This window comes from Zea mays, chromosome 2 (assembly GCF_902167145.1).
Source record: "Zea mays cultivar B73 chromosome 2, Zm-B73-REFERENCE-NAM-5.0, whole genome shotgun sequence".
Classification (NCBI taxonomy): domain Eukaryota; kingdom Viridiplantae; phylum Streptophyta; class Magnoliopsida; order Poales; family Poaceae; genus Zea; species Zea mays.
This window is the reverse complement of record NC_050097.1, coordinates 191372512-191387626: the sequence shown is the minus strand read 5'-3', so window position 1 is coordinate 191387626 and position 15115 is coordinate 191372512. Positions and strand designations below refer to the sequence as shown.

General features: G+C 52.9%; 1 protein-coding gene across 1 annotated transcript; it reads right to left on the bottom strand.

Moving 5' to 3' along the window:
* Positions 1 to 313: 313 nt before the first annotated feature.
* Positions 314 to 2143, bottom strand: LOC542522 (alpha-amylase). The gene is made up of 3 exons (NM_001112069.2): positions 1975 to 2143; positions 913 to 1851; positions 314 to 826 (listed from the first exon to the last, which is right to left on the bottom strand). Exons 1-3 carry the CDS (start codon positions 2071 to 2073, stop codon positions 545 to 547), a joined length of 1320 nt encoding a protein of 439 aa, NP_001105539.2. The 5' UTR covers positions 2074 to 2143; the 3' UTR covers positions 314 to 544.
* Positions 2144 to 15115: the final 12972 nt, after the last annotated feature.

The window sequence follows — 15115 nt, the reverse complement described above, 5'->3', positions numbered from 1 at the left end:
AAGAAGTTATCAAATATCCTCTTCAACTCATCATATATATTTATAGTCAAGGGAACTGGATCAAAGTAAACTAGACACATGAGTAATGTAAGAAATAATATATAGTTTCAAGTCAGAATACGATAAATGGCGAGATTTGGTTGATTAGAGATGGTTTAGAATTTTCACTCCAGAAATGTTTAGAAAGTGAAACTATTAGGAGAGAAATAAATTTGAGGTTGCCACTTGTTTTGTAAACTTGCTAAACTTACTGGTTTAGCAAGTTAATTATGGAAGGAGTTTCTCTAGCTTAACGTCAGCGGGAGTTCAGCTTAATAAGAACAGTCTTTATTTCCTCGTTTTAAGAGGTTACAAAAATCCCCATGCCAACATAATTAATAGTACATCCAAACATTATAATCTTCTTTCAATAATTAGCTGAAAGAAGCTCAGTACAATCGTATTCCGGTTATTTAGCCTCTCTTAAATTTCTTTTCCAGGTTCAAAATGGACCTGAAAAGAGAATTATCTGTAGGAGTTGGGCGGAATATGGGTCTAGTCTAGTCTAGTGGTGCCGCCCCGCTGGAACTCTCAGACCGTGCTTCTCCCAAACGCAGTAGTTGTTGCCATGGGCAACGGCGTGGAAGTCTGAGGGGATCAGGTTCCCGACGTCGTACCGTGACCCGATCTTCACGATGACCTTGTCGTCAATCTTGGCGACGTAGAGATCCCCGTCGGCGGCGAGGATGTTCAGCTCGCTCCCCGGGTGGATCCCGTTTCTTGACCTCACCGCAGACAGCGCGCTGATCTCCTGCTTCAGGTTCCAGTCGAAAACGTGGTCGTAGAACTGAATTACAGATGCAAGGACAAGAGTGTCAGTGTGTCGGCCAGGATTCTGGATTTGGTGATGGACCGACCCGGTTGGGGACTTACGATGCATGGAGTTCCTGGGTGCGTGAGGATATAGGCGTAGCCCTGCATGACCTTGTCGGAGGGGAATGGCCACGAGTTCTGCGTGGAGCCGGTGTCGTGGTTGTCGACGAACGTGACGGCCTTCTCCGGCAGCCAGCCGATCATCCCGGGCGCCTTGCCGTTGCCGTCCTTCATGCGCCACAGCTCGCCCTGGACGGCCGCCTGCAGCACGCCCTTGGTGGTGAAGTCGAACGCCGCGGCGGGGCCGCCCACCGCCTGCGCCCAGTTGACCAGCTCCTGCCTGTCGGCGTCCTGGTTGCTGGACGGCTCGCCGTTGCCGTCGTAGTGGAGGGAGCTCCATATCTCGGCGACGACGAAGGTGGGGGCGGTGCTGTCGACGTACACCTTGGCGACGGCGGCGGAGTAGCCCTTGGCGAAGTCGAGGCGCCAGCCGTCGAAGCCGAGGTCGGACTTGAGCCAGTTGAGCCAGTCCGAGAGCTCCTGCTGCACGCGCGGGTTGAGGTGGTCGATGTCGGGCGCGGCGGCGAAGTCGGCCCCCGTGTCGCGGTGCCCGCGCCCGTTGGAGTACTGCGTGTCGTCGCTGCAGATCATGTCGGGGCCCCAGTCGAGGCGGCTGTCGGGCGTGCCGCCCTCGAAGACGCAGTAGATGCCGCGGCCGTCCTTGTAGTCGGCGCAGCGGTGGTTGATCACGACGTCGGCGACGCACTGGACGCCCTTGGCGTGGAACGCCGCGGTGAGCGACTTGAGCTCCGCGTGGGTGCCGTACTTGGACGCGTCCAGGTCGTAGAGCCGGCCGGGCATGTACCCCTGCGGCGCCACCGAGTGCGACGGCGGCGGGAGCCAGACGTGCGTGGCCCCCGTCGCGGCGATGTCGTCCACCCGCCCCAGGAGGTAGTTGTACCACCCACCTTGCTTCTTCCACGACTCCCAGTTGAACCCCTGCACGCAGACACGCAGCATATATATATCAGCATCAAAATTAAATCCAGACTTGTGCTATCTAGCACGCCTGATTAATGTTGAGCGATCGGCCGGGAAGAGACGAGGACGCTGCGCAGGTACCTGGAAGAGGACCTGGGATTGGGCCAGCTGGGAGCCCAAGCAGAGCAGTACAAGCACTAGGAGGCTGCACCTGCACATGGCAGCCAAGTGCTTCGCCATCTCAGCTCAGTGCCTGTTTTTTTTTTCTTCTTCTGTGCTGGTGTGCCAAAAATGCAAGTGAGTCTTGTACTTTGGCTGTGTGTCGATCACCATGCCTGTGCAAGGGTATTTATATTGGATCCGGCGGTCGTTTGGCGCCGGCGGATCGTTGTAACGGACTAACGATGGATAAGCTCCGTTGCTTCTAACGAGAGCGACGACATATGGATGATGGCGGAAAGTGTAATGCTATCGTGGCACATTAAAGAGGGGGATAAAAAGGTACGTGGGGTCTGAGCCGTGTTGTGCATGGGGATGGGGTTGCCGGTACAGTGCAGACGTGCAGGGACCAGGGACTGGGAGTCATGGACGCGGCGAACAGATTTTCCGTTGGTGCACCTTCAAAGCTGATTTGGTAACAAAGAAAATAGAAGAGATCTATGTAGAGAAAATCCCTTGCTATTTAATCTTATTAAAAAAATGGTATGTGAGATATATTTGTCATCTCTTTTATGTATCTTCTTTCTGGCTGACAATTATGACCTGGGCCAGGGGTGGATGTGCGATCGGGGCTGTCCAGGCTGCAGCCCCGATCGTGGTCCATTAGAAACATTGATATATAGTAAATTTGACCCATAAAAATCTAAAAAGCTAGGTCAGATTCTCACATCACCTCTTCACACGCGCCCAGCCGCTGCTGGCCGCTCTTCATCCCTCCGCACTGCACGTCCGCGCTGCGCCCATGGCTCCTCCCGCACGCGTTGCGGCACATCGGCAGTGTAGCCTGCGCCCTCGGCTCCTCCTGTCCTCCCCCACACCGGCCGCTGTCCTCAGTCCCGCTCCCTCACTCCATCAGGGATCAGGACTCAATCAGGTGTCGCCTCCCCCACTGGCTGCTCGCCTGCTCGGTGCTTGTTGGCTGCTCCGTGAAGTGGAGTGTGGAGGCGTCATGTGTGAGCATGCTATACACCTCGTGAAGCCTCCTTGTCCCTGCTGATTGATGAAAAGTGAACCAATGAATCCGGTTGCACTGCTTCTGCTGCTAGTTTGCTATGTGCCTGGGGCTGCTAGAGCTACTGTGCTAAATAAGAAGGTGAGATTATTTGGTATTTTGGTTTAATCAATTATCTGCTAGGTTAGTAGGTTAGTTGATAAAATTAAATTTTATGTTTATAGGGATAGGATGGATATATTCCTTATCAAGAATCAGAACGATATGTATTGATTATTTATTATTATATTTGTAGAATTCGTGCCGACTTATTTAGGCTACATGCCTTTTGAGTATTTAAGTTTTATCTTGCTAATTGTGTTATATTAACATCAATTAGATTGTTTTTTAAAAGAATTTTATAGCTTTAGTTTCGTAGCCCCCTCATGATCTGTTTCTGGATCCGCCACTGACGTGGCCTATGCTATCTTCCTTGGTTGCGCTCGTCCTCTCTAACCTCGTCCGTCCTTCACATCGACGCGGCCTTGCCCGTCCTCCATGTTGCCCGTCTCAAAGACTTCATGTGGTTGTGCGACGTGTGACAACGTCTTGTCATCCATGGACTGATATCCCTGAGATGACAACGTGGGTTATTCATTTGTAGATCCCCAAGTCCCACCAATGCTGATGATGTCTTGGGAAGCTAAGCCACAGTCACGCGAGCCACCAACACTGTTTGCCACAAGAAGGGTTGCAAGAGCACCCATGATGTACGAAACGACTTCGAATGGTTGTTCAAAGACGTCAATCGTGAGAAGATAAGGTATGCCACCTATTGGCATTTCTGTAATGCTCAACTTACTGATGTATCAATTGTTGGTATCGACCATTTAAAAATACATCATAAAACATGTGCGTTGAAAGCTTGACATATTGCTAGATTCAATTTAACAGTGATGGATCTGTTCATTCGTGGATTACAATCCTGGTGTTGCTCATAACGAACTATGCCAACTAATTTGTAATGTAGATCTCCCTCTAGGTACTGATAGCAGTGTTGTATTTGAACATTATATAAGACATGTTCACCGCCGGGAGATGGTGTATCGCCAGATCATGGAATGGTGGGTGTCGCGACATCGGCAAATTTGTTTGGTCTCATTAACTAATATCAAGTCTCTAGTATCTCGTTTGTGATCTTATATATTTATCTTCTTATTAGATCGAAAAGTCTATCTTGAATCTTCACGTTGTAGTAGCGCCCAAAAACGCAACCAATAAACTTTCTTGAAGACAACTTGTAAGAAGGAAGCTATCGCTTTTTCTCAAAAATGACATCATTATGTGTGCACCAAATTAACCATAACATAGCTGCCACTCCTGCAAAAAAACTCTTTTCGTTCTCTACTTCCTATTCATGTCAACCAATTTATGGACAAATGGGTTGTGGATCTTAGTGGATTTACCCCCAATAGGAATCTGTGCTATTCTCCAAACAATCCTAGCATGCTGGCAGTCAAAGAAGATGTGTTTAGTTGTTTATCACAAAAACAACATATTTGATGTTCGATCCAATTTTTTTAGCTAGGTTATATTTTGTTAAAATTACTTTATGCTGAAAATACAAAAAAAACTTTATCATTGACGGGATTTTTAGTTTCCATATAAACTTATTAGAGAACAAGGAACCCTGGCTCCTTAGAAACTGATACATGGACCTCACTGAGAATTGCTCATGTTTATGCAAACTCCAAGTAAATACATCCTTTTCTATGATAAATTTAATATGGAGACTTTTGCTACTAGGTTATACCAGGCCACCAATTTATCACCCGCCAAGGCTCTCCTAAAGGAGATATTTAGTGACGTGTAATTTAAGACATTCGCCACTATCATATGTGGATAATTGACTATATTATATAGGATAGAGAATTACTCCTTAAGGGATTTAGAGCCTATCACACTGTCCTCCCATAAACTAGTCTCGTAGCCATCTTTTACTTTAAAGGTCCCACACTTTAGAAATGGTTCCTTGACCTTTAAAAGAAATTTTCAAAATATTATGAATCATTAGGTTTAATCTGAACCTATGATAAGGTCTTCGAGCTTAAATATTTATTTCTAAGCAATATCTACCTAGTTCCTTCCTTGTTTAGTAATTTGAACAACCATTTGTTAAGGAGGCATTTATTTTTCATCAAAAGGTTAGTTATACCTAAACCACCTTGATCTTTTGGGTGACAAAGAATGTCCCACTTGGGCAGCCGATATTTCCGCTTGCCAAAAAAATTGACCGATAATAGTCTAGTTTTCACCTTTTGGGATTTCAAAAAAGTACATCATAAATATAGGTAGCCTGCCAAGTTATGAATTTATTGAGACCAGACGACCTCCGTAGGACATATGTTTGGTCTTCCAAGCACTTAGTTCTTGTCTAAATCTTTCCTCTCTAATCCACTTTACGAAGTTTGCCGCTATGCATCAGGATTCCTGAATACAAAAAGGATATGACCCTATTTCACATCTAGAGAGCTAGGTGTACTTTTAATCGTGATGTTTAGCTTCTCCAATCCTCCATAACAAAATATCTCACTTTTGTGGATTTTTTATTTAGACCATATAGTTGTTCAAATACGCTAAGCAATAATTTTAAATTCTTCGCTTGCTCTAACCATGGTCCATAAAATAAGATGGTGTCGTCCGCATATTGCAAAACGGATAGACCATTGTCTACAAGGTGTGAGGTATGGCCCTTCTAATCATACACCATTGCTCGCTAAAACCCTTCATCCCAAGAGTGTTGTATAAAAACACCATTTGGCCTTATCATACACCATTGCTCGCTAAAAAATTTAGGCCAATTTTTAATCTGTACAGGCTCGGTTGGGCTTAAAACAGCACCGTGTCCTGCTATAGTCGGGCCTACGGCAGGAAAACCTGTTCGGCCCCATTTCACATGGGCCAGAAACCTCTGTTCCGGCCCGTCTTGGTGAGTGGATTCACCAGACCCTAAAACTAAATTTGTTGGCCCGATCTGAGACTGTTATCTTCCTCGCTCCGCCTGCACTGCTGCAGTACAACCTGAAGCTCAATTTCAGAAACCCCCGACTGTAACCTTACTTTGATGAGCCGAATGAATTGCTCATGTCTTTTTGACTGCCTGTCTCTATTTTGCTAACTGGCAGTCAGGTAGACCCATCGTTCTAGAGTATCAAACCTTCACTCATTTACATAGAGATAATGTCCCTCGCGTGCACGATACAGTTAATTGCCGCTAGTATACCTGCAGGTTATTAAGCTTCACAGCTTGTTAGTTTGGCTTTCATTTGTACCGGCTTTTACAACAGTGTTTATCTTTATAGATCGAAGAACAGTGTGTAGCCTGTCAGTTTATAGTGCACAGGTTCCATGCATGCGCTCTTTGGTACCTACCACTTGGCCGGTGCTGCGCACGCCATGAGTCTGTTCCAAAAACAGATCCCCACTTGATACCCAACAACTATAATCCACCGCGGTGAAGGCTACGGGGGCTATGGCGTGTTTTATTCTGCGTGCCAAACCAAGAACCACTTTTCGTTCGCATCGCAGGGGTGGCTCCATTTGTTCCTCACTGGCCCATCGGCACCTGGCAAGTAAAGTAATGTTCTAGTACGAGCTTACGATGCAGCAGCGCCTTTGCTGTGCGATGGTGGCTGTGTAGCAGCAGCTAGTGGCCACGAGCGACAGAGCGAGCTGCCGAGTGCCGAGCTCCCATAACGAGCAGGAGCTAGCTCTCTCTAGGGTGAATCTTTTGTCGTCCGCCGTGGGAAAAACCACGCCGCGAGGTTCCGATGGACGACGACGTCCGTGCGAAAAGGAGATATGCCACGCCACGCGGACCGTGTCTAGAAAGCACGCACGCTGCTGGCTGCTCCAGCAGCGGCGGCAAACTTGACGACAAAGGATTCGGTCGATCCTAACAGTGTCCCTTTTTCCGGATTCCACGATCATCGGTGTGTGTCCCGTCCCGTCCTCTGCTGGATTTTCGGCGCCGTGGTTATCTGCTCCTACGTACGTGTGTAAAATCTTTCTCGTCGCGTTGTTCCGTCGTATCCATCACTTGATTTTTCCTTTTTTGTTCGGCTGCCAGCCTGCCAAGTCCAGAAATGGATATATATGCCACTGCGGCCGGGTATCGTTGTCCAGGCATATGCATGGGTGTGTGATGATTATGAGTCCATGAACACGTGCCGACCAAGCTTTGTTCGCTCGCTGATCTGCTAATGCTCGTCCGCCGTTCACTACCGATCACGCATTTCCGTCGCCGTTCGTGGTGGCGCGCGTTGCCACGTATGTAACGGCCTAGCGGCTCCTCCTCCTAAGTCCTAAGGGCATATACATTAGTGTTTAATGTAGAGGTTTTTGAGATATCTAAAGAGAGAGTTTACAAAAAAAAATCATGGAGTCGTATCCCAAGTAACAATAGACGTCTCACTTTCCACTGTATAAATTTGTCGTCTGTTCTATTAATATGATATTATACAAGCGCATTTATTTCTGTATTTTTTAGTGAACTATATTTATAGACACTCTATTGTATAATAGAGTATCTTAGTTGTATCTTATATTTAGAGAACCGTTTTAGTGTATCTCTACTATACAGCGCACCGGAGCTGGGGGAGGAGGAAGCGATCTACAACTATTCTATTCACGGCAAGCTATTACTCTCAGTCTTCTCAGACACGAAGAGCGATAAGTATCCTACAACTTAGTACAATCATTAGTGCCACTAGGTCTAACAACTCGATACAAATCAGTAGAGATCACTCGTGATCTCACTTCGGATGAATCAATATCCCTAGAGACGAGCGAGAAATATTTTCTTAGGTATATTAAGGTGTATGTCAAGATGAGAAGCCTGAAGGCGCACTCTGATCCTAGCCAACAAGCTCTATATGTCAAGCTCTATATGTAAGGTCCAAGAGACAACTAGCCCTTGATGCCTTCACAGTATAGAAATCAGGACCGTCAGGCCATATCGCACTGGTGTGACGCCCTTAGAGCTCGCTACATGCACTACTAGTCGTTTGAATGTTAACGCTCATGTTTGTTTCGGCTTTTCGCAGCTTCTGGCCACCAAAAGCTGTTGCGGACTGTCAAACACTCAGCTTTTCAGTCAGCTTTTATAAAATTTGTTTGGATAAAAACCATTCAAAATCAACATAAACATATAATCGGTTGAGTCGTCGCAATAATAGTAATCTGTCACTTTATAGATCCTGAACCCCATGGACAACTTTATGCATACTTCACACGTAATCCTAATGATACTCAGATTCTCTACACAGCCAGATTCTCCCCACAGCTTCCAACGTTGTCGCGTTGAAAGCTATGAAGTTATATGGTCTCACGCCTAGAGGCCAACCAACATCAAACCATCGTGGACCAAGGTTCGATGCCCTAAAGCAAGTGAATAGAGAGTATCCACCAGCGTCTTACGGGTTTGACGGTCCCCGTCATACCAACGCTCAGGGTCTAACGATCCTATCCTATATAAAGTTTCTTATGTGCTTGATAGTAGGACTGCTCATGTGAACAGTGTGTCTATCCTATCCGATGTGGTTGTATTTACAATCGTCAAGTATCAAAGTCCGATGCTTTACCGAAGATGGCCAAAGAGCTACATGGACCGGTTTGATGCTTGTTGTCAAACCAAAGCACAAGGTCAACCTACCGAGATTCTTGTAAAGCTAGAGTTAGCTGTCAGACCACTACCAGAATCCGGGCCTTTGCCGAGTGCCGGCGGCTTTGCCGAATGCTTTTTATCGGACACTCAGCAAAGAAGACTTTGCCGAGCGCCGCACTCGGCAAAGTTCTGCGCTCGGTAAAGAGCTTATTTACCGAGTGTAGGACACTCGGCACAGCCAAGCACTCGGCAAAGACTGCTTTGCCGAGCGTCAAGCACTCGGCAAAGATGACTCTCGGCAAAGGGCCGTTAGCGGCCATCTACAGCTGACGGCCGTCAGTCTTTATCGAGTGTCAAATATCTGGCACTCGGCAAAGAGAGTCTTTGTCGAGTGTCCTATGTAGACACTCGGCAAAGCATACTTTTATTTTTTTTTATTTTGGTCACCAAACTTTTTGTGGTATGTTCCTACACTATGTAGACCTACATGTACTATTTTGGGACAATTATAACAGTGTTTTCTATAGCTAGTTGTCGGGGACCATAATTAGGGGTACCCCCAAGACTCCTAATCTCAGCTGGTAACCTCCATCAGCACAAAGCTGCAAAGGCCTGATGGGTGCGATTAAGTCAATGCTCGGTCCACTCAAGGGACACTATCTCGCCTCGCCCGAGCCCAGCCTCGGGCAAGGGCAGCCGACCCCGGAGGATTCATGTCTCGCCCGAGGGCCCCCTCAAGCCACGGACACACCTTCGGCTCGCCCGAGGCCCAGTCTTCACCAAGAAGCAACCTTAACCAGATCGCCACACCGACCGACCGTATCGCAGAAGCATTTAATGCGAGGATGGCCTGACACCTTATCCTGACGAGCGTTCTTCAGTCGACAGAGCCGAAGTGACCGCAGTCACTTCGCCGCTCCACTGACCGACCTGACAAGAAGACAGCGCCGCCTGCGTCGCTCCGACTGCTGTGCCGCTCGACAGAGTGAGGCTGACAGCAGCCAAGTCCGGCCTCGGGCGCCATAGGAAGCTCCGCCTCGCCCGACCCCAGGGCTCGGCCTCGGCCTCGGCCCCGGAAGACGACGAACTCCGCCTCGCCCGACCCCAGGGCTCGGACTCGGGCTCGGCCCCGGAAGACGACGAACTCCGCCTCGCCCGACCCCAGGGCTCGGACTCGGGCTCGGCCCCAGAAGACGACGAACTCCGCCTCGCCCGACCCCAGGGCTCGGACTCGGCCTCGGCCCCAGACGATGGTCTACGCCTCGCCCGACCCGGGGCTCGGACTCGACCTCGACCTCGGAAGACAGACTCGACCCCGACCTCGGAGGAGCCTCCGCCTCGCCCGACCCAGGGCTCGGACCGACCACGTCACAGGAGGGGCCATCATTACCCTACCCCTAGCTAGCTCAGGCTACTGGAAACAAGACCGGCGTCCCATCTGGCTCGCCCCGGTAAACAAATAATGATGGCGCCCCGCGTGCTCCATGACGATGGCGGCTCTCGGCCCCTTACGGAAGCAAGGAGACGTCAGCAAGGACTCGACAGCCCCGACAGTTGTCCTTCCGCAAGGCTCCAGCGCTCCTCCGACGGCCACGACATCACATGAACAGGGTGCCAAAACCTCTCCGGCTGCCACGACGGCATGTACTTAGGGCTCTAGCTCCTCTCTGCTAGACACGTTAGCACACTGCTACTCCCCCATTGTACACCTGGACCCTCTCCTTACGCCTATAAAAGGAAGGTCCAGGGCTCTCGTACGAGAAGGTTGGCCGCGCGGGGGAACGGGACGGCGCGCATAAGCCTCTCGCTCTCTCCCACGCGGACGCTTGTAACCCCCTACAGCAAGCGCACCCGACCTGGGCGCGAGACAAACACGAAGGCCGCAGGTTTCCCCTTTACGCCTGTCTCCCTCTGGTTTCCCCCCTTCGCGCTCCATCTCGCGCCGACCCATCTAAGCTGGGGCACGCGGCGACAATTTACTCGTCGGTCCAGGGACCCCCAGGGTCGAAATGCCGACAGTTAGCGCGCCAGGTAGGGGCCTGCTGCGTGTTGACGAACAGCTTCCCGTCAAGCTCCAGATGGGTTGTCTCCAGCAACCTTTCTAGCCCGGGACGGTGCTCCGTTTCGGGAGTCTTGAGTTCATGTCCCTCGACGGCAGCTACGACATGATGCTCCTTCCCCCGCCGCGCGACAGCAACAATGGCGGCCGACAACCCGCCCGCCGGCGGCGGAATCGATGACGTCTTCCCCACGTGGCGGAAGAACAACATTCGGGTTTGTCCCATCGCCCCCCCCCCCCCCCGCCGACGGAGGAGGAGGCGAGGCAACCAAGGCCAAGCAGGAGGCGGCATCTCGTCGGCTGTCGAGCGAATCGACGGCGCTGGCGCCCCAACGGGGGACACGTCGGGCGTCGACCTCGCGTTTGAGACGAAGACGAGCGCCGTTTCCCCGCAACACGCCAACTCCAAGCAGACGGGTGACGCCAGCACGCTCGCAAAGGACTTGCTGGGCGTCACCCTCGTACCCGAGACGACGGTGCAGTCTGCCCCTGACGCGACTTCGTCACCGCCCGTCGACCAGGAGGTACCGACCGATTCCCATCTCGTGCCTTTTGGATTCAGCCTCGACCCACCAAGCGACCTCGCTTCGGTGGAAGCCTTCATAGAGGCATTTCCAAACCCTCCGGGGTACGGTATGCGGTCACCCTGGGACCGGCTGATAGCCGTCTCGATCTACGGGCCCTCGGATTCCGAGGAAGATGACGAGCCCGACTTTTGTTGGGATTTCTCCGGACTTGGTAACCCCAGTGCCATGCGAGACTTCATGACCGCATGCGACTACTGCCTTTCCAACTGTTCCGATGGTAGCCGCAGCTTCGGCGACGAGGACTGCGGCCCAAGTCGTGAATGTTTCCACGTCGATCTAGGGGGTCCCGGCGAAGGCAACCATCTTGGTATACCGGAAAACGGTGGTCCCCCTAGGCCTGCGCCTCGCGTTGACATCCTTCGGGAGCTAGCTGTGGTCCCAGTCCCTGCGGGGGGTCAGGACACACAGCTCGAGCAAATCCGCGAGATGCAGGCCAGGCCCGACGAGGGAGCAGGAACACTTGAGCCGTTCCGCCGGGACATCGGGCAGGAATGGGCAGGCCAAGCTCCGGCCGGAGAAGCGCGTCATCTACCCCAGGGCGTCCAGCACCGCATTGCTGACGACGTCAGGGCAAGGCCGCCACCGACTTCTAGTGGGGTCGGCCAGAACCTGGCTGCGGCAGCAATACTACTCCGTGCGATGCCGGAACCATCAACCACCGAGGGGTGGCGTATCCAGGGAGAGCTCAAGAATCTCCTGAAGGATGTCGCGGTCCGACAGGCCGAAAGCTCTGCCTCTCGAAGGCAGGGATACCCCTCGGAGCATCGCGCCGCGACTTCCTGATTCATGCGGGAAGCCTTGGTCCACACCGGGCGCATGCGCAACACAGCGCCTGCGGCCCTGGGTCGCCTCGGCAACGAGCACCATCACCGCAACCGTCGAACCCACCTCGACGAGAGGATGCGCCGAGGCTACCACCCTAGGCGTGGGGGACGCTACGACAGCGGGGAGGATCAGAGCCCCTCGCCCAAACCACCCGGTCCGCAGGATTTCAGCCGAGCCATACGACGGGCACCGTTCCCGACCCGGTTCTGAACCCCGACTACTATCACAAAGTACTCGGGGGAGACAAGGCCGGAACTGTGGCTCGCGGACTACCGGCTGGCCTGCCAACTGGGTGGAACGGACGATGACAACCTCATCATCCGCAACCCCCCTGTTCCTCTCCGACACCGCTCGAGCCTGGCTGGAGCATCTGCCTCCGGGGCAGATCTCCAACTGGGACGACCTGGTCCAAGCCTTCGCCGACAGCTTCCAGGGCACGTACGTGCGCCATGGGAACTCCTGGGATCTCCGAAGCTGCCACCAGCAGCCGGGAGAGTCTCTCTGGGACTACATCCGGCGATTCTCGAAGCAGCGCACCGAGCTGCCCAATGTCACCGACTCGAATGTCATCGGCGCGTTCCTCGCCAGCACCACCTGCCGCGACCTGGTGAGCAAGCTGGGTCGCAAGACCCCCACATGGGTGAGCGAGCTGATGGACATCGCCACCAAGTTCGCCTCTGGCCAGGAGGCGGTTGAGGCCATCTTCCGGAAGGACAAGCAGCCCCAGGGCCGCCCGCCGAAAGATGTCCCCGAGGCGTCTACTCAGCGCGGCACCAAGAAGAAGGGCAAGAAGAAGTCGCAAGCGAAACGCGACGCCGCCGACGCGGACCTTGTCGCCGCTGCTGAGTACAAGAACCCTCGGAAACCTCCCGGAGGCGCCAATCTCTTCGACAAGATGCTCAAGGAGCCGTGCCCCTATCATCAGGGGCCCGTCAAGCACACCCTTGAGGAGTGCGCCATGCTTCGGCGCCACTTTCACAACGCCGGGCCACCTGCGGAAGGTGGCAGGGCCCACAACAATGACAAGAGGGAGGATCACAAGGCAGAGGAGTTCCCCGAGGTCCACGACTGCTTCATGATCTACGGTGGGCAAGTGGCGAACGCCTCGGCTCGGCACCGCAAACAAGAGCGTCGGGAGGTCTGCTCGGTGAAGGTGGCGGCGCCAGTCTACCTAGACTAGTCCGACAAGCCCATCACCTTCGACCAGGGCGACCACCCCGACCGCGTGCCGAGCCCGGGGAAATACCCGCTCGTTGTCGACCCCGTCATCGGCAACGTCAGGCTCACCAAGGTCCTCATGGACGGAGGCAGCAGCCTCAACATCATCTACGCAGTGACCCTCGGGCTCCTGCGGATCGATCTGTCCTCGGTCCGGGTAGGCGCGACGTCTTTTCATGGGATCATTCCCGAGAAGCGCGTCTAGCCCCTCGGACAACTCGATCTGCCCGTCTGCTTCGGGACTCCCTCCAACTTCAGAAGGGAAACCCTCATGTTCGAAGTGGTCGGGTTCCGAGGAACCTACCACGCAGTGCTGGGGAGGCCATGCTACGCCAAGTTCATGGCCGTCCCCAACTACACCTACCTCAAGCTCAAGATGTCGGGCCCCAACGGGGTCATCACCGTCGGCCCCACGTACCGACACGCGTACGAATGCGACGTGGAGTGCGTGGAGTACGCTGAGGCCCTCGCCGAATCCGAGGCCCTCATCGCCGACCCGGAGAGCCTCTCCAAGGAGGCGCCAGACGTGAAGCGCCATGCCGGCAACTTCGAGCCAGCGGAGACGGTTAAGTCTGTCCCTCTCGACCCCAGCAACGACGCCTCCAAGCAGATCCGGATCGGCTCCGAGCTCGACCCCAAATAGGAAGCAGTGCTCGTCGACTTTCTCCGCGCAAACGCCGACGTTTTCGCGTGGAGTCCCTCGGACATGCCCGACATACCAAGGGATGTCACCGAGCACTCGCTGGATATCCGAGCTGGAGCCCGACCCGTGAAGCAGTCTCTGCGCCGATTCGACGAAGAAAAGCGCAGAGCCATAGGCGAGGAGATCCACAAGCTGATGGCTGCAGGGTTCATCAAAGAGGTATTCCATCCCGAATGGCTTGCCAACCCTGTGCTTTTGAGAAAGAAAGGAGGGAAATGGCGGATGTGTGTAGACTACACTGGTCTAAACAAAGCATGTCCGAAGGTTCCCTACCCCCTGCCTCGCATCGATCAAATCGTGGATTCCACTGCTGGGTGCGAAACTCTGTCTTTCCTCGATGCCTACTCAGGGTATCACCAAATCAGGATGAAAGAGTCCGACCAGCTCGCGACTTCTTTCATCACACCTTTTGGCATGTACTGCTACGTTACTATGTCATTTGGTCTGAGGAATGCGGGTGCGACGTACCAAAGGTGCATGAACCACGTGTTCGGCGAACACATTGGTCGAACGGTCGAGGCTTACGTTGATGACATCGTAGTCAAGACGAGGAAAGCCTCCGACCTCCTTTTCGACCTTGAAATGACATTCCGGTGTCTCAAGGCGAAAGGCGTAAAACTCAACCCCGAGAAGTGTGTCCTCAGGGTCCCCCGAGGCATGCTCTTGGGGTTCATCGTCTCCGAACGGGGCATCGAGGCCAACCCGGAGAAAATCGCGGACATCACCAACATGGGGCCCATCAAGGACTTGAAAGGCGTACAGAGGGTCATGGGATGCCTTGCGGCTCTGAGCCGCTTCATCTCGCGCCTCGGCGAAAGAGGCCTACCTCTGTACCGCCTCTTAAGGAAGGCCGAGTGCTTCACTTGGACCCCTGAGGCCGAGGAAGCCCTCAGGAACCTGAAGGCGCTCCTCACGAACGCGCCCATCTTGGTGCCCCCCGCTGCCGGAGAAGCCCTCTTGATCTACGTCGCCGCTACCACTCAGGTGGTCAGCGCCGCGATCGTGGTTGAGAGACGAGAAGAGGGGCATGCATTGCCCGTCCAGAGGCCAGTCTACTTCATCAGTGAGGTACTGT

Excerpts from the sequence above, each read along its gene's own strand:
- LOC542522 (NM_001112069.2), bottom strand. The coding sequence starts at position 2,073 with ATGGCGAAGCACTTGGCTGCCATGTGCAGGTGCAGCCTCCTAGTGCTT. Across the intron at positions 1,852-1,974 it reads AATCCCAGGTCCTCTTCCAG|GGGTTCAACTGGGAGTCGTG; the intron begins GTACCTGCGCAG and ends GTCTGCGTGCAG. Across the intron at positions 827-912 it reads ACCCAGGAACTCCATGCATC|TTCTACGACCACGTTTTCGA; the intron begins GTAAGTCCCCAA and ends TCTGTAATTCAG.